Below are 25,725 nucleotides of genomic sequence, written 5' to 3' on the forward strand. Positions count from 1 at the left end.
TAAATATTAGCCTTAGGGGTATTTTTCAGTCACACTGAATGGACTGCTAGTTTCCCTAAACTGCAAAGTGCAGAAAATCCATTTCCCTGATTTTTGTTGCCATTGAGATTGCATCACTGCTTTCACCATGCAGAAGCAAAGTAAAATCATGAAAAAGGTCATATTTAAAAAGTTGCAGAGCAGTCTGGAAAAGAAAGAAACCTGTAACTTTCTAAAATCCAGCCTTTTAAAATTGGCACAAAAAGCATTAAAAGTTGCATTGCTAAAGCCACAGAAATGTCATTTTTCCTTTCCTTGATTCTTCTGCAACATTATAAATGCCAAACTATAATATTAAATTATTCTAAAAAAAGAAAAATTGGATTTTTCTGTTTGTTTCAAACATCAGACCCGAATTTTCAGACCTAATATATAATGCCACATTTTAAATTGTCTTAAGACACAGCACTGATAAGAAATTACACTTTATCTGAAGTTTATATATATATATATATATATTACTAAGAAAACAAAAAAGGTGACATGGTAAAGAGTCTCAATAATTTCTCATTTTACTGTATGTTCCATAATGTTTTGATAGACAGTGAAGTTTAATATTGAAATATTTCTTGTGCCCCTGTGGACTATTGTAGGTTTCTATGGATAATTTTTATGACCTAATTTCAAAGAAATAAAAACATTGGATGAAGCGTTTCATTTGTATATGGTTTGTAAAAACAAAAGGTTTCTTGGGATACCATGGGTGTACTAAATGCAGCACTATGTGAACAAATTCAAAGTTTACAGCACTCTAGTGATTTTTTCCCCTGCAACAGTGGACTGGCCAGTGTTATAAAATACCATATATCAGTCATACTGAAAGTTGGGAATTGTAAGGTGTACTGTCTTCTGATCTCTCAGATATAATTCCATTGAAATAATAATATTGTAATAGTATAAGGGAAGAGGTTTTTTATGGCTCTCAGACATGTTTTAGTTTAACTCATATTGAAGCAGTGAGTAGAACGGTATTCACACACTGTATGCGTATTTACAATATACAGTTTATATACGAGCTATTATGTGTTTTCTGCTGGAGGCTAGTCTTGTAAAAGAATAGTCTAGAATAGCTTTCATGGTCCATGTGTTGTCCATTTGCCTGTCAGTAATAGTTTTGACAGAAAAAAAAAACAGGGGGGTTGAGTGACTGCTGGTCTGTCTTAAGGTATGGTAATGAGGCAAATTAGAAGAGATGAGAGCTGAACTGGGTATGTGAAGGCAATTATCCATGAAACTTTTGTGTCATGCTTTATCTTTATCAGATCTCTCTTTTTCTAATTTTGGCATTTGCTGATGACACAAAGAAAGAATGATAATATTTCAAGAGATATGTATTTTAGAAAAATGAAGTGAAGCACCATGGTAGAGGACAATTTAAATGTAAACATCTCATCATTAAACTGTACAACATAACAAGGATTTTGTAGTTCTGCAGGAAACAGTCTTGCTCGTGTTATTCTCATCAGTAGAATTTACATAAATTAAAGTGAAATGCATTTTATAGTAATGATCCTAAACATACAACTATATTTTCTTCTTTGTTAAGTGTACACTATTTTGTTCACTCCTTTTATGTTAAGAGTGGTCGTGGCAAGTCAGTTATTCAGCATATTTGAAAGGAAAGTACATAAGAGGCATGAAAGGAAACTGAAAAGGATCTTAGTTTTAAATGAACAAGGAAGCTGGGAATTTCTACTTTCTGTTTTCTGAGGGTTAGTAAATCTAATTTTGACACCACATGTAGCACCAAACCAATGAAAAGTGATTAGAAAAGAAGCATTAAATGCAGCAAATGGAAACCAGGTGTCATAATGAATCTGTGTGTATAATCCACAAAGAAAGAAAGTGACAAATGAAACATGTACATTAAGGAGACCCTAACCAGGCTCAATTGCTATGCCATCTTGAAGACCACTACTATCTTCAAACATCTTTTATGTCATTGGGAATAAGTGGCATATTGTATCACCTATGCACTCTAGAGTCACTAAGATTTATACTAAAAGCAGGTACATAGATCTAATTCGTTTTTTAAGAAAGAATAACATTAAAGAATAATTATGCAAGAAGAGGAGAAAGTTAATAATTTTTAAAGAAACCCCGATCATTATTAAATTGTCTTAGTGCACTTGTAAATTTCACATGCCCCCAAATGAACGATCTTTATAATGTTATGTATTCACCAGGAGCCAAATTCTTCCCTTTGTAACATTCAGGCAGCCCTGCTGTAGTCACTTAAAATACTCATGTAAAGGGACATGTAATAATGTGAAATACTTATTGCCCAATTTATTTTCTGTTGAGTACCAAATCTTTTTTGCAGTAAGGACACATGAATCATAAGACAACAGGTTACCCTTTTAATTTAAAATATCTTCTCCTCATTGTTTTTGTGTGTTATAAAAGTAATAAAACAATGTTATTCCCCACACACAATGTTAGCAAAGACTGCAGCATACATCTGAAATTCAACCACAAAATATTGAACTACACAGATTTACAATAAAATATCTTAAGTTTTGTTCCTGTTTAAATTATCTAGCCTTATATCAGAAACTGAAGCAAAACATAAAAGGCCAAACCTGTTCTGTTAAATCTGCGTAACCTTATTTATTTCTGGTGATGGTATAGAAATTGCATGGAGGATCTCAGGTATTTGAATTATGGTCAATACTGTAGAAATCGGAGCTCCCCTAACTGTAGTGGCTCTAGGAATGCCCTACAAAAATTTCCAAACCACATAGCTGGAAACAATAGGTTCCTGCAGATTCTTAGTCTAACTAAACCTAACTAATTCTTAGTCTAACAAATAAAAGTCAGTGAAAAGATTACCCATTGGCTTCAAGAGGAGTCAGATCCCTGCCCCCCACTCCATCACCCCACCATCTCTACAATCATTTACACTGGCTTCCTCCATGAGTTTGGAGAAGTGGAATAGGGTGACCAGGCAGCAAAGGTGAAAAATCGGGACTGGGTGGGGAATAATAGGCTGCTATATAAGACAAAGCCCCAAATATCGGGACTGTCCCTATAAAATCAGGACATCTGGTCACCCTAAAGTGGAAGATCATTGGCCACAAACCTCCATAGCCTGAACACTACAGTGGACCCTGCAGGGTCAGTATATGGGGGAACATGTCACAAAGGTGGTACTTCCATCCTTCTACAACAGTAAGAGAAGATTTACATACATTCCAATGTCTTTAACTGAACTATTCTAGGCAACCATTGCAATTTTCATAATTACAAACAGGTGGGAAGATTTAAACTATTTAAATGGAAAACAGTCTTGCAGAGTTTACTGTCTTTCAGATCAGCTTGGTTAGGCAAAAACTGGTGCTACTTGTTCCCACTCCCATAGGTTCCTCCCACAATTATATCTCAGTGTTACATTCTGCAGTGTTAGGTACTACTGTATATTAATATATGATACACAATACAGACATATCACTATCATTACTCTATGTGTTATCGGAAAGAGAGCTCAAGATATCTTCAAATCCAAAATCACAGACTTCTACCCAGCGATTAAAAGGAGTAGGTCTCTTAGCACAGCCTATAGCAGGATCTATGCATCGTGTTTGGATATATTTTACCATATTTTCCCTCTAGTAGATAGTGGTGCTATATAAACACATTAGCCAGTTCATTACTGTACCGCAAATGCTGCAATAGGTATCTGAAGTACTCACAGTGGAATGGGTTACTAATGAAATGTCATTTCCTAGCCTTAGTTGGTTTGTGTTGCAACCTTAATGATATTTAAACTTTAAAGTAAATTTCCAAAGTGGTGCACAGGGATTTAGCCACGTGACTTCCATTAACATTAATCAAACTCGTGGCTAATTCCCACCACACTAAAAACATATCTTTTGGTTGATTTGTGCATGCCATGTATGCATGTGAGTGTGTGTAAGAAAGCAAGTGCGTGAACAATAAACTGAAGAGCATGGATTTTTATTTTAAATGAATTTACTCTTCTTCATATATTTAAAAAATTTAGAACACTGAATACTGAAATCCTTTATTCACAGTAACACGGTAAAAAAACCAGTGACAGCACAAGCTTCCGTGCTCTGATCAACAAATGCACCTCTTTCTGATGTGGTGGGACCGCCTGAAGGTGTGAGGGAGGGATAGGTTCTTATCCATTTAAGTGCTGTATAGTCTTTTTTTTTTTTTGCCAGTCCTTTATGCTGGAGTGAATTTTAAAAGTAAGAATGAAACAGCTAGTTTGGCTAAAATCAGACTTCATCTCAACCTTCATCCAAAATGCAAACCATGCCTCTCTTGAGATTCACTAATGTTTGGATAACTTTAGAATATGAATATATTGTCTGATTTTTGCATATTCTGTATGCTCCATTTCCTGGTTGTTACTGGAAGAGAAGTGCCAAATTTCAGTGAGTGAAGCTGTTTTCACAATACTACCAGCCCCAAAGGAAGCCAAGAGTATGCTTGTTCAAGGGCTTTCCTGCCCAGTTTTACAGATTCAAGAGATTTGGCTTGTTCAGACACAGTTTGGCCATGCATTCAAACCTTGGGGTGCTTTTCTCATTGGAAACGTAGCCTTCTGAGGTTTGCCCTCACTGATTCTCAGAAATGATCATTGGGAGGATGGGTTTAGTTTCAGAGTCCCTCGCCTCTTACAGAACAAGAGCAAAGCTATATGCTTAGGCCCTGTGCTCCACCCCTCTCCGCGGGGTGATTTTTACTCCCTGAGTATTAAAAAACAGTTGCATAGATTGTCCCAGTAGCAAAGTAGAGACAAATTAAGCTTCTATGTAGGGGACCTGGGTTTAGAAATACTTTCACTACTCCCTGGATCAATGGAGCTCAGCTGTTCACAAGAAAATTAAGGCTATGGGTTGCAGTGCCATTACTACGCCTTCTGCCGACTTCTTCTGAGCTGCTGTGGAGAAAAGATTGAAATGTGGGCCATGGCTTAAGAAATAGCATTACACTTATAAGCTATGCCATAACTCCCCCATGAGTCTACTTTGAAGCGAGTCTCAAAGGAAAAAATATTAAGTTTTCTTGAAAGATCTAACTCGGAATGATAAATGTTGGCTGACTGGAAAACAGGAATAATGAGACCATTTTTCATTATTTTCATTTAATGGATTTCAAAATAGTTACCTCATAAAATAAATAGTTTAAGTTTCCACATTACCTTGCCTTTAATCCATGTGTGTAACGCAAATAAATGAATAAAGAATTTTCATGTCCTCCAAAGTTTACACTGATTCCACCACATAAAGACTAATAATCTCAGTTAGCAATGACGACCCAGTGGTGATTTGGTTTACCACACAAACAGCAGGCTTACAAAAGTGAAGTTTTGTCCCTTCAGCTGAGCACGGTACATACACTTCATCAAACCAGACCCTAGCAGCAATTTTCTTCATTTTTGTTTTAGGCCCAGTTCTGCAAAAGTTTATGTGCATGCTTAACTTTATGCGTGTGACTAGTCCCGTTAAAATCAATGAGATTACTCACACGTTCACAATTCAGCATGTGCATAACTTTTGTTGCAGGAGTGCCTTACTGTGCCCCTGTACAAGTTCATTTTTTAATCTCTGCTTGGTTACATTAAAGAGGTTTCTGTTACTTCATCTCCTGTTTTAAACCAACAATTTTAGAAACATACTGTGTCCATGATGGCTTTGGCAAAACAAGGAGAAAAGGTGTAACTACTTGAAATTGCATTGCTACAAGTGAAGTTGAAAATGAAGCTTGGGTAGGACCAAACAAAAACAGCTGAAATTGCAAAATGCACAAGACAAGGTGGGTAGGTGAGAGGAACATACAATTAAAGTAACACTTGTTTCTTGGCATTGATAAATAAACTTACTTTTGCAGTTGTATAAAAATCTCTTCTCTTTGTGTAAATGTGATCACTCCCTGATCCTTTTGAATATGTTTGCATCTGAAAACATCTGAGCGATCCTATCACTCCCTTTCAAAGCCATATGAAGCTTGCAATGCAGGATAATTAAAACAAATCTTGAATAAACTGTTTCATGGAGATAGAAGTTTGATGGTTGGATATCTCAAAAATTGTAACCAGATGTTCTGCAGAAGCCATAGTAGTTTAAAGATCATGAGTGCTTTTTTTCTTTGTATGAAGCAAAAATATTCTAATTGAAGTTGTCAGCAGGAGTGAGACTAATATGCCTGAATCTGATTAAATAATAGTTTATTTTACATTCAGTGTGGCCTAAAATTGGCTGAGACCAAATTGGAAAAGTTTTTCTCTTGAAGACTTTTTATTTAAATAAAGTAAAAATAAACCTAGTTAATGTTAGGCATTTTCTTTAATATTGCCAACTATTGTCTATCAACTTCTTCATCTCATTTGAACACTGTAGCTGTCCATAGCACCCACATTTCCTTCCTCTCCTGTGATTGATTGATTGAGTGATTGATTGATGAAATGAAAAAAAGTGAGATGGGCAGTGAAGTATATCATTTAATAGTTTATTAGAATTATTACTGAAATCTGGCAAAAATTTAAAATACAACGCAAGTGTGTCCTCTCCCTTTGCCCCCACTCGCTGCACCATGGAAAGCACAGAAATTCATGCAAAACATATTATTGGGTTTTGTGCATAATGAAATCAGTTGTATGTTTCAAAGGTACCAGAACATCCAGTGATCTACATCTAATGTGTAGCAGCTTTCCTGGCAATTAGTCATTCCATTCAGGGTAGCAGAGTGACACGTAAATGCAGGAAAAACAGTGGGTAAGGCTCCTGTGTAGACTGATGAATACTGAGCTTTCTTTTCTAATTCTCCATGATTGGGTAAATTAAAATAATGAGATCTGTTAAAGCCAAATTCTGACACTTTTACCCCAGTTCAGTGGTATCTTATTCCACTGTGGTCCCATTTACTTCAAATGGGGCTGCTTCTGGTGCTATTCAGCATGAGTAAGGATATACCTCTGGCCCTGAGTTAATGGCCATCATTAAAAGTTAACAGGCAGAGCAGTTCTGCCGCCATTCTTCATTTTTCAACTGATTTGATCTCTTGTTATTCATAAAACTGTGTCTCTAGCTTCTGTTTGCCAGAAGCTGGGAATGGATGATAGGGGATGGATCACATAATGATTACGTGTTCTGTACATTCCCTCTGGAGCACCTGGCATTGGCCATAGTTGGAAGACAGGATACTGGGCTAGATGGACCTTTGCTCTGACCCAGTATGGCCGTTCTTATGTTCTTATCCTGGATTGAAAAGAGGACAGTGCATTGTGAAGGAGAATGAAATACTCAGCTGCGTAATGTGTGTCTATATGTGTGCACGCACGCATTAAAACTTGTACTTTAATGCTTCAAAATTGAGCCACAGATTTTTTTTTAAATTGAATGTGACTTAAAGATGACATATTCAAATTTGTGAAATTGCCTGTTCTCTACAATCTGCCAGTAATTAACACACAAGACCAAGTTTTTAGGTAGAATGCAATATTCTGTAAGAAAGCTACAAGACTGTTTCATAACAAGATCATTAATCATTTAACAGTTCTAGTAAAAATGAGACTCTCAATGGATTTAAGCTGTAATATGTATGACAATATTGAAGAAACATTTAATATTACAAATATGGAATAAAGAGACTAGTTTTGTCCCTTAGTTTAAAAGCAGTAGGGCAAAAATCATGGAATGAGACACACTATGTTGCGTTGGATTCTTTTTTTTCTACAAACTTTGGGCCAAATTGTGCCTTCACTTCATGCAACTACACCAAAATCAATGGGATTCCATTGGGTATAAAATAGGGCAGGATTTGCCTCTTTGTTGGGCAAAGGAAGTTGAGTTGAATTAGACCCAAAACAAAACTCTGTTGAATATACAGCAAAGAAACTTTGTTTAACTTTGCTGCTGCTGTCCAGTACTTTCTGAACATTGCCCATTAGTTCAGGAGTCCTCGTAATAAAAGAAGGCAGGCACAAAATGTCCCTAGTGGCTAATGACAGGAATTAATCTGAAGTATAACCCCTCGGAGAGTTAACATTTCTCATCAGTACAAGTGACTTGATTTTAAAATGATCTTTTCCCATAAAAACCCATTTCTGCCACATGCATTCGTATGTCAATGGATAGGAGGTTATTCACAAGAGCAACGGTGCTGTGTCTGCACCATGTCCTGGCTGACTGAGCCGGGCGTCAAGGATGTTTGCCATTGATGTGTGGTGTTGGCCTTCCCAAAACCCTATTTGCTGGGTGGAGCATTTGTCACAATGTGAACCTTGTATTGTCTCCCATGCCCTTCACACCCTTCTGCCAATTTTATTGCAAGGAAATGATATAGTTTTCATAGCCAGGCCTATTTCTACCTTACTGGACACAAGGTGCAAAAGCCTAATTTCACAGCATAGACAGCAATACATGTTTCTTTTGTAACATTTCAAGAGAACAGAGCTTTTCCCTGTTCAGTCCCTCAAAGAAGACATTTGGCAAAGATTTGCAGAGTTTGGAGGGGGTGAGGGTGCTCGGTTTGGTTTTCCCCCCTGGGGAGAAAATTCTGAGCATATTGATTAAATGTCAGATTTGCCATTTGTAAATATATTCCTGTCCTGAGTACCTCTTCTGTCAGCCATGAGGATTTAACCGGGTAATAAATATACAGAGTGAGAGAAATCTGACATTCATTGCTAAGGAAGACTGAATCAAATTTTAAAAGGAAATTCTTAAGAGGATCAAAGCCATGACTTCACCAGTACAACAGAAATTATTTTGAATGTAGCCTCTTAATGAGAAGTTGCAGCCATTTTGCCCACACATTAGTTGCATGGGAAGTTCAAGGACTAACATTTTAATTTCAAACTGGTATTTCTGAGCCTACTGGTAATAGCAGTGGTCAGGCTACAGGGTGACATCATATCATTTGTGGCACCAGTAGTTTGGAAGCTCAGTGTATAGAACTGGAAGCCACAAAAGTGTTGTCCACAAACCAAAGCAGCATAATCTAGTGAACTGATCAGGGGACAGGACCTAGGAGTTCATTTTGAGTTCTAATTTCTGCTCTGCCACTGGCCTTAGGCAAGTCATATCAATCTCTGCACATTTGCTTCTCCACTTGTAGAATGGATGCAATAATATTTACCTACCATGAAGATTATGTTGATGAGTTGCTGTTCTACATTTGCTTTAGCGAGGGCACTGTATGCATTTACAATGCATTGCTGCCTAGGCAAACAAACCTAGGCAACTTCATTTAAGCAGCCTCAGTGGTACCTCAGAAAGAGTGTAGGGTAAATTAGCTCTGGCAATGGAGGAAGGCTTGCTTTGTACCTCACGGTCCCATCTTTTTTACCTTCCCAATCCCTTGTGTTTTTCCCAGATAAAGCCTGATTACTCTGACACTCCGCAGATAAATTTCACCCTATATGTAAAGAACTCACAAAGGAGAAAGCACTCTTGGTTTCTTACATTTGGCTCCCATATTGCTGATATCAAACTGATGCCATTTAATAGAATGGTGACTGCTGCCAGCAATAGACTTACAGTGCCAACTGGAATTAACAACAATCATTTCAGTGCAGTTCAGGCTATATGCGGTAAGAAGGGACTCTAACTATGTGAACTATGAAACTGCTGCCTTGAGCAAGTTAAGAGGGTGCCCCTTTCTTTTAATGTTAAAGGGAAAGTAGCAATTAGACCAGAGACATTGGAAACATATTTGTCTGAAAATAAAATAAAAATAATTGGTCTGTAGCTATAGTCTCATGTGTTTGTGTGTATATGTTTGTGAATAAAAATACACTGGACACATTAAACACAAATCCATAGCACAGCAACAGGAAGAGGAACCTCAAATTATTACTTGGATATGTTAACAAAATAAATGTTCTCTTTTACTATGCTGTAGGTCTGTCTCAAATTTTTTGCTATGAATTATGTTTCTGGACAAATAATTCAAGGAGATCATTCAAATGATTCAAATAATCACAAACATTGCTACCTCTACAGGACCAAACTTGATGGGGAATCTAAGGGATTTTCCCTACTAATACTAACCACCGGAGTTTTGCTTTTGTGGTTTTTGCAGATCTATTAACGCTAAGATTCCATGATAAACTATCAGTTTTTGTACAGTGTCCTATACTATATCATAGATTTTTGAAAGTTTTTAGTTAATAGTCTGTGACTCATTATTGATCTAACACCTTTACTGAATACATCCTATCAGACTGAAGGTCTGTATACCAATATTGGCCTAAAATTCCCAACACATCCTGTGTCATGAATAGAACTTGCTCTTTTCACTTGTTCCAAAGTCCTGGACTGTTAAAGGAAGGGACGTGGGAAGTGCTCAAGAAGAAATGTCTCCATAATGGTAGGGAAATTGTTCTTTTTCCTTCTCTTCTTTGTATTTATAAGTAAAACCACAGAATACCCTAAATTAATTCTGCAACAAAACAATATGCATTTAAATCTGAACTGGGGATGGGGACATACCTTGTAATTGTTGTAGACCTTATAGCTGATGTTTTATTAGTCTTTTCTTAACCATTCCCAATATATTTCCTTTTGATTGTAGAGAATAGGGAAGGCCTTTTGTAAATAATTTATCACCTGTACATAATCTATAGTGGAAATGGTTTCAAACCCAATAAGTTTCTATTTTAATAACATTATCCTATCCAAATACAAAGAAGGAAAAATCTTTATATCTGATCTAAAACTATAACATATTAAAGAAAGTTGAAGTTAAAAAGGGAAGAGTTTATCCATTTAAAGGTGGAATAGGTATAAGAATATAAAATATAAAAAGTATCCCTAAATCTATTATTTTGCTTAAGGTAAGATCATGGGGCTTAAAAAGATGCTTAGGCTAGATCTAACCACTTAAGTTTGGTGCCATATTATCTTTTTGTCTCTGGAACTAGTTGAGATGGATTGGATCAGATGAAAACGGTCAGGTCACTATTAAAAGGCCATCACTTTCCACTGTTTACTACACTGTGGTATCTGGAATACCCCAGGTACTCCCTGAGCTTACAACAGGAAATAACTATGGTAACTGAGTCATATTGATTGGTACATGTTGTTTTTTTTAATGGAAACCACTGTAGCACTATCACATGACAAGGCTTGCAATAAAGGCCTGATCCAAAGCTAAATGAAATCAATGGGCAGACTCCCGTTGATTTCAATGGGATGTGGATCTGACCCTAATACCAGTATGCATCAAGGAGATTGGGAGTCAGCAGACTGAAGGGGTATTTCCTTTAACTCCTCAAGAAGTGCATGTAGTATAACTGCCCTATGTGAAGTGTTTTGTTGTTGTTTTTAAGAAATTAAATGTTTTAACATTAAAGATACCAGGAAAGATTTTTCAAGTGTCAGTTAGGCAAGTTACTCCCATTGATCTGCAGTAGCAGTCAGGCATCTCCCTACCCTTTGTGCCTTCTTAAAATTTTCCTCACTGCCCTAAAGAGTGTCTTAAAATTGGATTACGGGTAAGGATACACTTTAGAAAATCATTTCAAAAAGTAAAATTGTAAATATTTTCACATTTAATTGACAGACTTGGGGTAACATTGTCAAAGCACCTAAGTGAGTCAGGAGGTTAAGTCTCATCTACAGTCAATGGGACTGAGGATTCTAAGTCACTTAGTAGCTTTTGAAAATGTTACCCCTTAAGAGCTTTTCCATCTCTGGTTTTGGAAGCTGGTGTCTGAAATCTGCAAGTGAGAGTTCTTACTCTCAAAACCTGCCTATTAGAGGGAGCAGTGCTTTGCAATCCATTCTCGATTAACAGAGATCAAATAGACTTTAATAAGGTCAGGGAATGCTTTTTAAATGGCTGTGTTTTAAAAAACAAAAACGTATCTTGCCCATGTGGTGTCCGTTTCTGTGGAAGTGGGAACCTGACACCAGTAGGTGAGATGCAGGAACTCCAGCAGCTTCAAGCTTGAAACTCTCATTGTAGCATGAATTGATTGCAGGATTGGGTCTCTCAATAACTACCACATTATTACCACATAAGCTCTGCAAATGTCTGCTGGGGCTGCTACTGCAGTCCTTCAAAACTAAAGAAAATATGGACAGATCTTTCCTACACTTTTATTGGTTCATTTGACCAATGCAATTATTTCATGAGATAAATGAAGAGTCTTTGCCCGTGTATTTATGCCCAAATTTTCAAATATTGGTGCCCAATTTAGGCACCTAACTCCACATTTAGACATCTAAATAAATGGTTCAACTGACAAAGCTCTGCACCTCAGGAAATGTGTCCATTTATATAAGTGCCTAATTATAGATTTACAGTCCCAACTTTTAAACACCCCAGGTTGAACATTTTGATCTAGCCCTAAAGAAATTAAAGTGCAGGAACCATTTCCAGTCTAGGACTGGTACTGAAGATAATTTATACAGTTGTTGCTTGAAAATAAATAACTGTTGTATTTGTTGTCTTACATTCCTTCTGGTGTTAGTTTTAAAATTTTGTTAACTAATATAAAGGATGAAAATCTCATCTGGAGATTTCTCTTAGTATGCTTATGCTGCAGCAGCCACAAAACACAAGGAATAACACAAGAAGCAGAAATCTGTGTGAACTAATGGCTGATTTTTAGGCAGTAATTCAGAAATGTAATAGAGCATGATTCCTTTTCAGCATATCATTAGTGGGGAGAAGTTTATAGTCAGTATTTGGGGTGAGAGACAGAGAGACAGAGCACACACATGCTCTCTCTCTCGCTTTCACTCTGTGTCACACACACAGAGTGATTATCTGTTCTATCCTAGTATATTATACTCAATATTTTGCACATGAAATATTATTAATCCTAAAATTAATTACTTTTATTTTCCATTGGTCCTTAAATATTAATTTAAAAACAGCTGCAGTGCTCTGTTCAATATGGTTTTGAAATGTGTGAAAATGCCCAGTCAGTAGCACGTAGTTATTTTTGTAACAGTTACCGAGCTACTGATAAAATCTGTTCTGGTGCGAATGTATTAAAGGTGATGGAGAGACTGATAGAGGCTCCTCGGTAGTTCTGCTACGGTATACTCTGATGAAGAAAAAACAGATCACAAATTAAACAGGACCTTAATATTTCTGAGTGCACCCTGGTAGAGACAATGCATTATCTTGAGTTGATATGTGCATGGTTGGGAGAAAAATAGAACTAAGCTTTAGGAAAACAAAGACAGTCAGTGCTTTCTTCTTGAGCAGCTGCAGCCAGTTCCACTAATGGAAGTGCAAGAGCAGAAACTGGCAGCACAAGGTATGTGTTCGTTTTTACAGATGGCAATGCAGACAAGTTGGTAATTGAAAAGGAAGTCGTGTACGTGAGCTAGTTGATGGGGGACAGCCTATTACAGTACTTTCCTGTGTAATTGACTTGTTGAGTTATTGAAGAAGGATTTTTTTTCCCTTCGTGAATAGATTTCAGTCATTACAAAATGATATCATTATTGTTAAGAAAATTCAGGAATCCGGCATAAATTTTTTAAATAGTGTTATTAAAACCTTTAAAAATAGAAATTAGATTTACCTGCACGGAGAACTGAATCCTCCTGCCATTTAAGTCAATGGCAAAACTCTGCCCGAACAGGCCCATACCATATTTTAGTAGCTGTAGCCGCAGGAGTTAAGGCTGCTCAACAGCTTGCAGGATCAGGCCCCCAAAAGCTTTTCACATCTAGATAAAATAGCAGTTTTAAGAAACCGCTGTTGTTTAAAACAATGCTTCATCAGTTAATCATTTAACTCATTGTAAACTATGCTAACAAATGTCTCCAATTGAAAGTACTTCTAATAGCTTATCAGTGCACTGTACACACACATAATTAATAAGAAAATAGCTTCAGTGCCAAAGAATTTACAATCCGCACAAATGTCTCCATAGTTTTTTATGTCAGTCCTCACGGTATTATCTTGGGGGAAGATATGAAATTACAGTTATTCCTCTGTAATTTGCATTGCCGGGAAGAGACACTGCACACTCCAGAATGTCACAGGTTAGTGCTTAAACGCAATAGGGAAAAGGTAATGCATCACAGAATGTATTATTATGATTCTGTATGCAATCACATAGCTCTGTATAGCTCTTAACCAATAATTAAATAATGATCAGTTCCAGCCTGTAGCACTTAGACTGTAACTGCCGGGCACCAGCATCTTCCTGGGTAAAGATGAAGATTAAATATCATTTGGCAGGGTAAGACAAGTAAAGAAAGGGTGAGGAATTGGGAATGGATGAAGGATACAACAAATGTGCTTACTGTTACTTACATATCTGGTTTGTGTGTTTGTTTATTTTCTTCTTGATTTGGCTGGCAAATGTTCTCTAGTTGTAACGGTAATGAAATCTTAGTATTGTAGGCTATTTCAGTACACTTTTGTTATTGTTGTTTTAACTGAGAGGTGGACTGCCAGGTTTTATTGATTTATTTTTGCACTAGTGAAAGGTACTGTATCTTTAAAGACATCTTACAAAATATGTTACCAGCCCAGGTACAAAATCTACTCTCTTTCTTTTATGATGCTATAAAAAACTGAAATGTATTTTACTTGCACATCAAAATATTTATTTCCCCAGGGGAATGGAAGAGTAGAGTTTCCAAAGGCTGCTGTGATATTAATGTTTATTTTTTTATAAAAAATCTCTGATCTTTCTATACTTCTGCTGAATTTTGCTTTTCCCTAAGAATTGATTCCTGTAGTTAATAGTTGTCAATGCAGAGTGTGTTGTCAGAAGTTGAAAGATATTGTCGCATCAAGCCATCAAAAATTCTACTAAACTTTTAGTTTGAATTATGCATGTAATATTAACTTCTCTCTTGGCATTCCTCTCCTTTTCCCCCCTCTGCCACACATTTTCAAAATAAGTAATTCCTGCTGTTGTACCTGAGAGTAGGTATTTTATATTTGAGGAGTTTTGGTTTGGCACTTTGACATGTCTTCAGGAGGTGATTGGTAACTCCTAATTAAAGTTGAAAACAATTTCCATTTTAACTCCCTTTTCAGATTTGTATCTTTTTGAAAAAAACAAACTCGGGAGCTGAAATTTTCTCTGGTCTATTCTTGAAGGTGATTCTTTTGAGTTATGAAGACACAGAAAAAAACCACTTTACTTTTTTAACTTGTAAACATGGCAACTAAAATTTGAAAAATTGCATATGGACAGAACCCTTGATGATGTGCGGTAGCTTCCATAAGTTTGGAAGGTGAAACAGTTTTGATCAAACAAATTTAGGAAAGTTTGTAAATTGTGCAGTGAGCATGTAGTCAAATGTTTCAGGGCTGAAAGGTTCCGTCTTTTATCCCTAATGGAGGAGAGTATCATACAGCCCACCACCCAGGCACTCATCCTGTGCTACTATTTATGATTTCTGTGTGCCTTGTCTTCTGGAACCAGATTGCAGTATGTTCCACTTCTAGCATAATAGAAAGCCAGAAATGTCAAAGAATCCCATTCAGGCATCATCCCTCATTATTGCCTGATGGAGAAGTGAAAGTAGTCAGCAAAGCAGGCATGTATTGTTATGTCCAAGAACCAAGACTGGTGATGGAAGAAAAATGTTTGGATGATGCCAGTGGAGCCTTTTTGAGTTTCTAAAAAGCATCCTTTGACATGAATTTTGAAAAGAGGAATGTCTTTCATTGGTACCCAAATAGTATTAGAACCCTTACTTAGTCTAGCTAGCTAAAGCCCCAAAGTTCTTAAGCTGTAGTTTTGGCTATCTTGTTATGGGGGGGTGGGGGGGAGCGGAAGGAGTGTGCTTTCTAAGCTAAGCCCATAAATGGCATAAGTTCATTATATTTTAAGTGCTTGTGTAACAAGCATAAAGCATAGTGACACTGTAACAATAATTGCAAAGCTCTAATCACAAACTGTACTAAGCTGCACTATTTTTTAATTATAAAGTACTATTAAATGTGCATTATTACTTTTCTAAAACAAGGACCTGATTCTGCAAATACTCCTAATGAATGCACTGGGACTAGTCATTTGATATTATATATTGTTTTTCTAATTATTAAAAATTACTGATAGTACTGTTTTAAATAAAGTATTGGAAACTGAAGAATAGCTTCAGGAGATAAAAAAATATTTTGGGGAAATTCAGGCTTGACAACATCTATGCCAAGTTTCAGACTGATCTGATTTAAAACGGCCAAGATATGAAACCATAAAAAATGTGAGTAAATAATCTGCATATCAAGGGATGTTATGCAATTACATGGTTTCAATATGGTTCCTATTCATAGAAAACAGTTAGAAAGAGTGATCTACTGCACATGCTCAGTGACTAATTACAAACTTTCATAGTTTAATTGTATCAAATTATTTTCCCTTTCCCCCCAAAATAATAACCTATGTGGCTGCCTTGCTGCTAGTCAGAGTTGAAGATGTTTTTCTTTTTTCTAAAACTAAGCCTTTACAGCCCTAGATTTGTCAAAATGTTTCTAAAAACCTGAGATTTTTTTTTTTTTTCATTTTTGGCCAGTCTCCATATTATAAACAGCTGAACTGATTTAAATAAAGTTTTCAGTACAAAAAAATAGCAACATCTGGGCTGACAAACATGTGTGCCAAGTTTCAGCCCTATGTGATTTGAGACAACCGAGATATTAAACACCCAAATCTAGGAACTGGAATGGAAACAGTGACAGACTCCTAACTATAGTGGTCCCTTCAGGATTTGTGATTACTATATAGCGCTTATAAAGATCCAGACGACTGAAGATTGACTGAGTAGACACATATTTTAGTTATTTACACCCTTTGGATTTATTCTCCCAAGAATGTACAGAATATTTACATGGATAACTCCAATTAGTACTAGTGGCATTGTTTGAAGAATTAGACCATTTTGTCTGTGGGTCAAACCCTATGATGACTGGTTATGTCACTGTAATTTTCCTGGGCTGCTGTTGTGACAATGTTGTGCTATGATAGTGTATGTGTTCATGTGAATGAAAGGCCAAAAAATCTAACAACTAATTTCTATTAATTGCTGCCAATATTCACCGAAGCACTTGAGCACATGCATAAGTCTTATTTAAGTCAGAGGGCTGTAAGGATGTACATAAGTGCTTTGCTGAAGAGGGATGAACTTAAGTACCTATGTGCTTTGTTGACCTGGGACCATAATGACTGCTCCTTAACAAAGGTCATAGAAAAAGGATCCGTGCTATGAATTTGCCATCATCACTGGAAGTTACTAGCAAACACAAAGGTTGTAGAGTAAAAACTAGGCTGGCTCAAGCCATAAAAATACATATGGGTTAAAAACAAAAGTTACACTAAATAAATATTTTTTGATAATCTGTGCTGGACATCAGCCTTCGTAAAAGTTTAAATACAACAGAAACTATTTGGAGAGAGCAAAAAGGATACTTTTATATTTTCTTTGTTAAAAGACTGGTTTCATTAGGAGAAGGAAACTACATAACAATAATGTTTTTAAGGTAAACAAATGTACGCTTATAAAAATAGCTCCCTTGGTTTCTCACAAGACGTGAGCATTATACTTGGTTATACTTTGAGAGGAAGGATGTTTTCTGGTTAATAGACAGAACTGGGAGTCAGGAGTTTTGACTCTGCCACAGTCTTCCTAAGTGACCTCAAACAAGTCAACTTAAAATTTCTGTGTGTCTGCTTCAAAAAAAAAATAAGTATAATATTTTTTTACCTGCCTTGTGGGGATGTTAATGCTCCTAAAACACACTGAGATCCTCAGATGGAAGGAAGATAATCTCTGATTATCTTACTATGAACTGAAAATGACATAGAAATAAAATGTAAAAAAATAAGCTAAATTAATTAAAGGCAGTAATTGGAATTTGCAGATCAGTGCAGGGAATATATCCACATATCTTCAATTAATTATAGTGGCGGACGTGTGGCTGAATCCCCTGAACTGCTTTGAAAATCTCAAAAAATATTTTAAAAAATGTATTTACCAAGTCAGCAGAGATACAACTTTTGTGATTCTGTTTTCCATAGTTTTGGGAACTTACTCAAAACTTAGCACGATCTTCTTTTATTGGAATTAATGTACAGCCTTGCCTGGACCTTCCTTCTTTATTAAAATTAATTAAAATTACTCTTTTGAGCAATGCTGTGCAACAGTAATGTCATAGAGCCTAACAAAGGTGTAGGGTGTAAATATTCCATGAGTTCTGTGCACCTTCGGTTCCACCATTCATATATGTGAGAAAGCTATTTGGACATGCTACAGCCTGGGTTACCTTGTCATAATTTTATATTTATTATGTCTTCCATTACCTTGTTAGAGGACATTTTGCTGCATGCAGCCATCAGGCACAGAACAGTGAAAAGGGTGGATAGACTCACTCAAATTAATACTCCACCTTCTTTAACACACCACACCAAGAACTCATACTCTCAAGGAGGAAACACTAGGAATAACAGAGTGGTTCTGTGATAGAATCTGCATCCTGGCCATATAAAGTTGTTTTGATTTAGAAACCTTCATATGGACCAAATTGGGGTTAGGTTAGTGAAACTTTTATTACACCCTAAGGAAAATAATTTGGCAGTCAGGTGAAGTTTGGCAAAGATAAGCTGGCTGGGTAGCCACAAAAGAAACGAGACGCTTCAGTTATTTACTTATTAGGTAAAAATGCGTTCCCAACATGGATTACATTTAACAAATGCACTAAGTTGAGTGCATGCTGAACTCTGTCATATACAGTTTGGACTTGTAGCATCCAGATTTAGAAAAAGCTGATTCTGATTTAGGGGAAGGAGTAAGGGAATAATGTGGAAGAGAGATTATCTCGATAACCGTCTAGATTTGATTATATCACCTTAAAGTAGCACAATCTGCTATACTAACAAAATTGTGTTCTTGGTTTAAAAGGGCAATTGTTCGCCTGACTTTGTGCTCACTAAAAACATTTCCCCAATCTTGTTAAATTATTGCACTCATTTCAGATTTTTATGGCTGTGCAGCTTACCGGTCCTCGTTTCTTTACGTTTCATTCATTTTCCTTGTATTGATGATTAATGGAGGATGTCGAACGTTGGAGTGAGCAGGCATCAGCAAATGCAAGATCATAATTAGTTTAGCTGACGAGGGCCTCTGATAGCACTTGCATCTGGATGGAAAAATTACCCTATAGGGAACTGGCTGCTCACCAGGTCTTTTTAGTGATACATTGTGAAACACCCGATGAATCAAATGCCCTTTCAATGCCAAGAAAGTGTTCCAGTCTTGAAGCCAAAATTATGTCTGCAGAAAGCTTTCCATTTGAAATGTATCAGAGTACAATTATAACCATTGTATTTTTTTGGCATGAATACCACTCTTCCACAGTATGGATTAAAGTTAAATAAATTACTTAAATTTTATGAAACCCTGAAATTTTGAGTTATAGTATTAGTAATTTTTAATTTATAATGAAATTAGTTTTCACCCAGACTGTTCTCCCCCATACCAACCCATTCTTATCTGAGATGAAAACTTCTTATTAAATTCTTTCCTTTGCAAGTGGGGAGCAGAGTTGAAATTCAGATTTTTTTTTCAGCTAAAGAATTCCATTTTCTGCTTGTTAGTATTTGTGCCCACAAACACAGCCTTACTTTTGTTTAAATGAGAAGCTTAATGAAATCATTATTCCATAGAAAAAATGTAAGACGCAATACTCATAAACGTGTCTATTTCTAAATATTCTTGGATCATTATTAAAGTTGATGAATGCAGCACTCAGCCTGGTTAAAAATCAATTTGTATTTGGAGGAACTGTGCCGTGTCTTTCTTTGCCTGACTAAAATAAAATAAATCAATCAATCCATTGATGAGACCGTGTTGTCTGAGTTTCGGATGAAGTTCAAAAGATGTCTCATTAGTATCACTCTACTCTTATTTGTTTGGCAGAGGTTACTCCTGCTTCTCAGCTGGCTGTGGGAAATATGTGGCAGTATATGTAGATTTTAGAATTAAGTGGGGAAAGACTGTAATTGAAAGTCATGCAGTCTGTTAATGAAGTATAAGCTCTGCTACAGGAACTGGTATGAGCAGATGCAAACTGGAATTAATTGGAAATGATGTATTTTTAGACTTGTTGCTGATCTCACTTTGAAATAAAACAAACCAAAAAAAAAAAAAAGGGGGTTCGCAATGGAAGCGCAGTGAACAAAACAGCAAAGCTTTGCAGCGTGTTCTCTGTCAGGTCCAAAAGAGTGTATTTCAGAATTCATCATTTAGAAACCAACATTAAAGTCCCAATATCTAAAGTTCAAAAAGTTAAAGCTGTTATTCTGAAAAGGCTTTGGTGTTTCACACACCTCATCCATCACTGTAGGGTTAATTATAATGAAAATCAGTGGTGACTATTAAGCACAATTGAACCTGACCTCATTATGGGCCGGGTGGTTTTATACTGTCATTGTTGCCAGTCTAGAGACAAAACTCCTGTGTTGATTTGTCCGAACTCCGCAGATCATGTGACTCACCTTTGACCTATCTTTTTTTTTCTTCCTGTTTCAGAGACGTAGAGGCTCAGGAGTTTTTTGTGCCAATTGCCTGACCACAAAGACCTCTCTCTGGCGAAAGAATGCAAATGGTGGATATGTATGCAATGCGTGTGGCCTCTATCAGAAGCTTCATTCGGTAGGAAGAACTTACTAGTTTGTTCAGGAAAAAGGTTTATATAGCTAAGCTGAAGCTGGGCAGCTGTGGTCTTGTCTGGTTGTATGATTACTACCACTCCCTGGCCTGCAGTTAATTTCCTAACAGGGTTTTTTTCAGTATGGTCACTTTGGGATCAGATGTGATTCATTATGAAACAAGCTGGGATGCTGTGGGGAGACATGTTTGAGATCACCAGTGATGCATTTAATTATTTTGATACAGAATAAGGAAAAATGGTTTCCTTTCTGGGAATTTCATTTAAATACATACAGTATGTTGTAACAAAAGCTCTCCAAATTGAACAAAGCTCATATTTGGGTAGGAGTCCAGAAAAAAAGTTCCTAAAATTAGAAATCAGAAATAAAAACATTGCTTCTTGCCTATATAATTATATTTTTCTCTTTTCCCCCCCTTCCCTTCTTTTAATAAATATCTTAAAGTTGTATTGTTTTATTTTCCTTATATACAGAGCCCAAATCTATGTGATGCTTATAATCTACTACAAATACTGAGAGCCCTCAACTTTCTTTGAAGCTGCTCAGTTGAAGGCATTCAGTACTTTGCAGGAGTAAAATTCAGCATTTTATTAGATTGGGCATGAAGTAAGTAATAATAATATCATCACTGGTTATCTATTTTGCTTTCCATCATTCAAATATTGGGCTCGATCCTGAAAGGTGCTGAGCACCCTGGTAGTGATTCAGCAAGGCCATGTTTAAGTGCTTTTTCGGATTGGGGCTAAAGTACAGTACTCAGAATTTTCTAGGATGGAGCCCAAATGTCAAATATGAGTTTATGTGAGTTCTGCTAATAACTTTGATGGAATTACTTGGGAGAGGAAGGTGAGCAGAATTGGGCCAATTAACTAACTAATCATTACAACATCCCTGTGAGATGGGTAATTATCATTGTTTTACAGACAGGGAAATTAAGGTAAAGAGTTTGGGACTTTGCCAAGGCAACGTGTGAAGTTAGGCTCAGAGCCAAGATTAGAAATCTGAGTTTATGGTTGTCAGGGCAAAATTTTCAAAAAACCCCTCTCCCCATTTTTGAAAGTGACTTAGGGATCTTAAGTTCCATTGAATTTCAGTTACACTTTGGCTTTTAAGTGCCTAAGTCACTTTGAAAATGGGACACAGGTACTTCTGGAAATCATATCCCCAGTCCCGTGTGCAAGCCATCAGACATTACTGCTTACTCAAGTCCCATGGCAGCTGTTTTCTGGAAAATACATTTTTTTTTACAATATTCTAATTGCAGCCTGACCAGCAATCTAAAATGTCAACTGTAATTGCTAAATGCTGTCGTTTGGGGTTAAATAGAAGAGTTTTTAGATAGAAAACAACCCAACCAGTCAAACATCATCTTGGGACACGCTGGACTGACATGCAACTAATGATCTGTGGATGGAACTGTCTGAATACAACATCCTCATGAAGTTCTCCTCAAGTCCCAAATATGTTTTCTGTTTTAAAGAAAATGCATGCCTTGTGAGTGTGCTAAAGAGATTTTGAAAGGAAAGACAATTTTGTTCGACCCAAATTTTTTTTTCTTTTTGTTTTGTTTCACTTTTGGGTGTTGTTTATGCTTTTTTTTTATTGTTTGTTTGTTTGCTTGCTTGCTTGGTGGATTTATTTGTTTGTTTCATTTCTTAAATGCCATTTCAGAATGAAAAATCAAATGTTTCATTTTTAAAATGTCAAAAATAAACATGTTGACATAAAAAAATTTTTTTGGTTAAAAATATTCACTGGATTTGACTTGAATTCACAAATAGTTTTGGTCAAGCTGAAACTTCATTTTTTGGCAAATAAACTGGGAAAATGTCACCGAGTTCTATTCTGCATCCAAAATGGAGGTTGAACTTACTTTTGTGATTATTATTGGAAAATCAAACATTATTCAGATTGTCTATAAAAGAAGGCTAGGATTATGTGATTGTTAATTTAAGGCCCAATCCTGTGGGTATTTATTTATGTGAGTAAAGTGAGTTGTGTGTGTAAGCAAACCCATTAAATTAAACAATGTTACATTTGTGAGTAAAATTATCCACATTTGCAAGCTTTGGACCTTTAATCACCAAACTCTGATTAGATGCTTAATATCTACATGTACAGTGATTACCATTATAATGTCAATATTTGCCACTGGTAATCATACAGTTGTAGCTAAGATACTATGTTTCTCTATATTAAAAATAACAGATAAGTCTGATATCTCAGATAGAGCTGTCTGAATAAATAATTATTTCATTTGGTGTCCAAACTGGAAAAAAAAAACTTATTTTGGGGTTGACCCAAATGATTTTTTTTGTCCTTTTTGGCAATTGAAACCTCCAAAACAATTCATTTTAGGTCAAAGGAAACATTCTGTTCATTAGATTTTTTGGAGGGGGAGGGGAGATTACCTTTTCAAAACAGAAAATTGAAATAAAATTCAAAACAAAGCATTGTTTGCATTAAAAAATTGAAACATTTTGTTTAAAAATGTTGAAACAAAACACTTTGATTTTTTTTCTGATTTTTTTGGGTGGGGGAGGAGGGATTTTGGTTGAAACAATTTGGCAAGTTCAAAGAGTTTTTTTTCAACTTGAATCTATAATTTTTGGAAGAAAACAGTTCAGTGTTGCGTAAAATTTGTTGGTGAAATCTCAAATACCACTTGTTAATAGTGACTGGCAAAGGTTTGTGTTTTAGTGGCTTTTCCTGTGGTTCACATTAGCACTTCTTTGATACGTTTGATTAATTTTTAATTATTTTTAAGACATGGTGCAATGAACGTTGTTGCTCATTTTAATCAAAACCTCACAAATTTATCATGGTCTCTACAAATACACACAATCATTTTACCATTTGTAGTCATTTTCAACTGGCCAATTTTAAAAACATTTTTACTGCTGAAAATTGTATCTAGCTCATTATAAATGCTGTATGTTCAAGAATATACACAGGGTGTAGATTTGTAAACACAAAAAAGTGGATCTCTTTCCTATAGTGTCGCTCTTCTCAAAACACCAGAATTTAACCATTTTGGCTTTTGCCACAAATTATAGTGTATTTTTATTCATTTTGCATCCCTCTAATCTTAATCAGACTTGGATGACGTGACCTATCTCAACAGTTCGTACTCAGATCAAATCAGATTCCCAAACAGATTCAGTGGGAGTTGCCCTGGAGTAAGAACTTCAATATCAGACTCACTTTCTTTTAGCATAGTCAGGTCACACCAATTTCACGTCATGTTGAACAGCTAAGAGGTCTAATAATATTCATCAAATAATGTATTCAGTGAATTTTGTGATACTTTTAAAATAAATTAATCACATTTTTTTTTATAATTTGACCAACTGTAGAGAGCTGGGCAAATTATTCACAAATCACATGATCATAATAAAAATGTAATATGCAAGATGTAATAATATCTCTGACAAATCTAAGATTTTTTAAAAAATAAAATGTTTGCTATTTTTTTCTATTATTCACCACATTAAGGGCTCCAGTATAGTTTCTATATACCTTGAACAGTCCATAAGTATCAAAATATATGTTTGCTGCCTATTCATGTGAACTATTAAGTTTGTGAGTGACTCTGCTGAAGTGACTAGTCCATTTAACTCAGTTGGAGAATAGACACATGAGTAAAGTAATTCAGATGCTTAAGTATTTGCAGGATCAGGCACATATGTTAAACACTTGGGTATGTCTACAGTGCAATTAAAACCCTGTGGCTGGCCCATACCAGCTGACTCGCGCTCGCAGGAATTGGACTAAGAGGCTGCTTAATTGCAGTGTAAATATTTGGGCTAAGACCCTGCAAGGTGGGAGGGTCCCAAAGCTCAGGCTTCTGCCCAAGCCCAAATATCTACACCGTAATTAAACAGTCCCTAAGGCCTACACCTGCGAGCCCAACTCAGCTGGCACAGCCCAGCCACGTGTGTCTGATTGCAGTATAGACATACTGGCATACAATTTTAAAGACCTGCTCCTGCAAATAGGCTTGTGGACAACTCTTCTCACATGAGTAAAGTCAAGTGTGTTAATCATTTGCAGGCTCACACCCTGTAATAGGAGGAGTTAAAATTAATGTTTTGTTTAAGCAGTCAAACCAGATCAGGAATCCATACTGCTAGGAGAATGTAATACAGTGGGTGAATAAGAAGACTGTCATGTGAGAGATGAAGCAAAGTTCAACAGCATTGAGCACCCTTTTCACCATACTCCTATGACACATTCTTAGGATAGTCTTACGATCAGAAAAGATCCTTGAGCTAGTACTAGAAAGTATATATTCCTATTTATGCATGTTAAAATTATTATTAATAATGTAAATTATGCAATTTATTTGCATGATACCTATATTCAAATGTTCTAATTTTCTCTTAAACATGATTTTGTCCCACTTTAGCCTTGCTGCTATCCCATTGAGATAACTGTGTTTCAGTTGCCCCTCTTTTGCTGAGTTAAAATTTTACTACTTATTAAATGTCTAAATCAAAGTTTATATTTCTTCTGATTTAGATTTTTAATAGAAAGTAACAGCTTAGCAAGTAGCAGCTGTGGCTAGGATGCAATTAACCATTAGAATGAGGCGACCTTAGGGGGAGAAATAGGCGAAAGAGGAGACGAAGATGGCAAGTCAAGACAGAAAATAGCTCTATAAAAATAATGAAGTCCAATACTGGACTTTTTAATGTTAATTTAAAGTTATCAATGTACAGATATATAAATTATAACATCTCACATGTGGCACCAGTTGTTCAAAATATTGAGTTTAGTCCAGATTTTAGTCAACACTTTAACATGACATTAAGGAGAGGGAAAAAAATCCAAATACACTTCTGAGTGGGCAGGGCACAGAGCAGTCTGTTGGCCCTTAGCCACCCTAGGATTCTGTGCACATTTGGTTGAGATCAACATCAGCTACTAGAATGCCGAACTGAAATGACTTTTAGACTGTTCTTGCTCTCCTTTAATGTCTGCCCAATAGAGTGGCACGTATCATCTTTCAACACCATCTTTCACCACTGTCTTGTGGAGAGGGCTGGCTATGGTCC

General features: G+C 36.2%; 1 protein-coding gene across 7 annotated transcripts in view; it reads left to right on the forward strand.

The window, feature by feature from the left end:
• Positions 1–25,725, forward strand: part of TRPS1 (transcriptional repressor GATA binding 1) — a 251,949-nt gene that overhangs the window by 219,146 nt on the left and 7,078 nt on the right. For all 7 annotated transcript variants that reach the window (XM_075124967.1, XM_048841520.2, XM_048841521.2 and 4 more), the window contains one exon: positions 20,529–20,651. In XM_075124967.1, coding sequence (XP_074981068.1) covers positions 20,529–20,651 — 123 coding nt within the window. The remainder of the gene's footprint in view (positions 1–20,528; positions 20,652–25,725) is intronic.

Source organism: Caretta caretta, chromosome 2 (assembly GCF_965140235.1).
Source record: "Caretta caretta isolate rCarCar2 chromosome 2, rCarCar1.hap1, whole genome shotgun sequence".
Classification (NCBI taxonomy): domain Eukaryota; kingdom Metazoa; phylum Chordata; order Testudines; family Cheloniidae; genus Caretta; species Caretta caretta.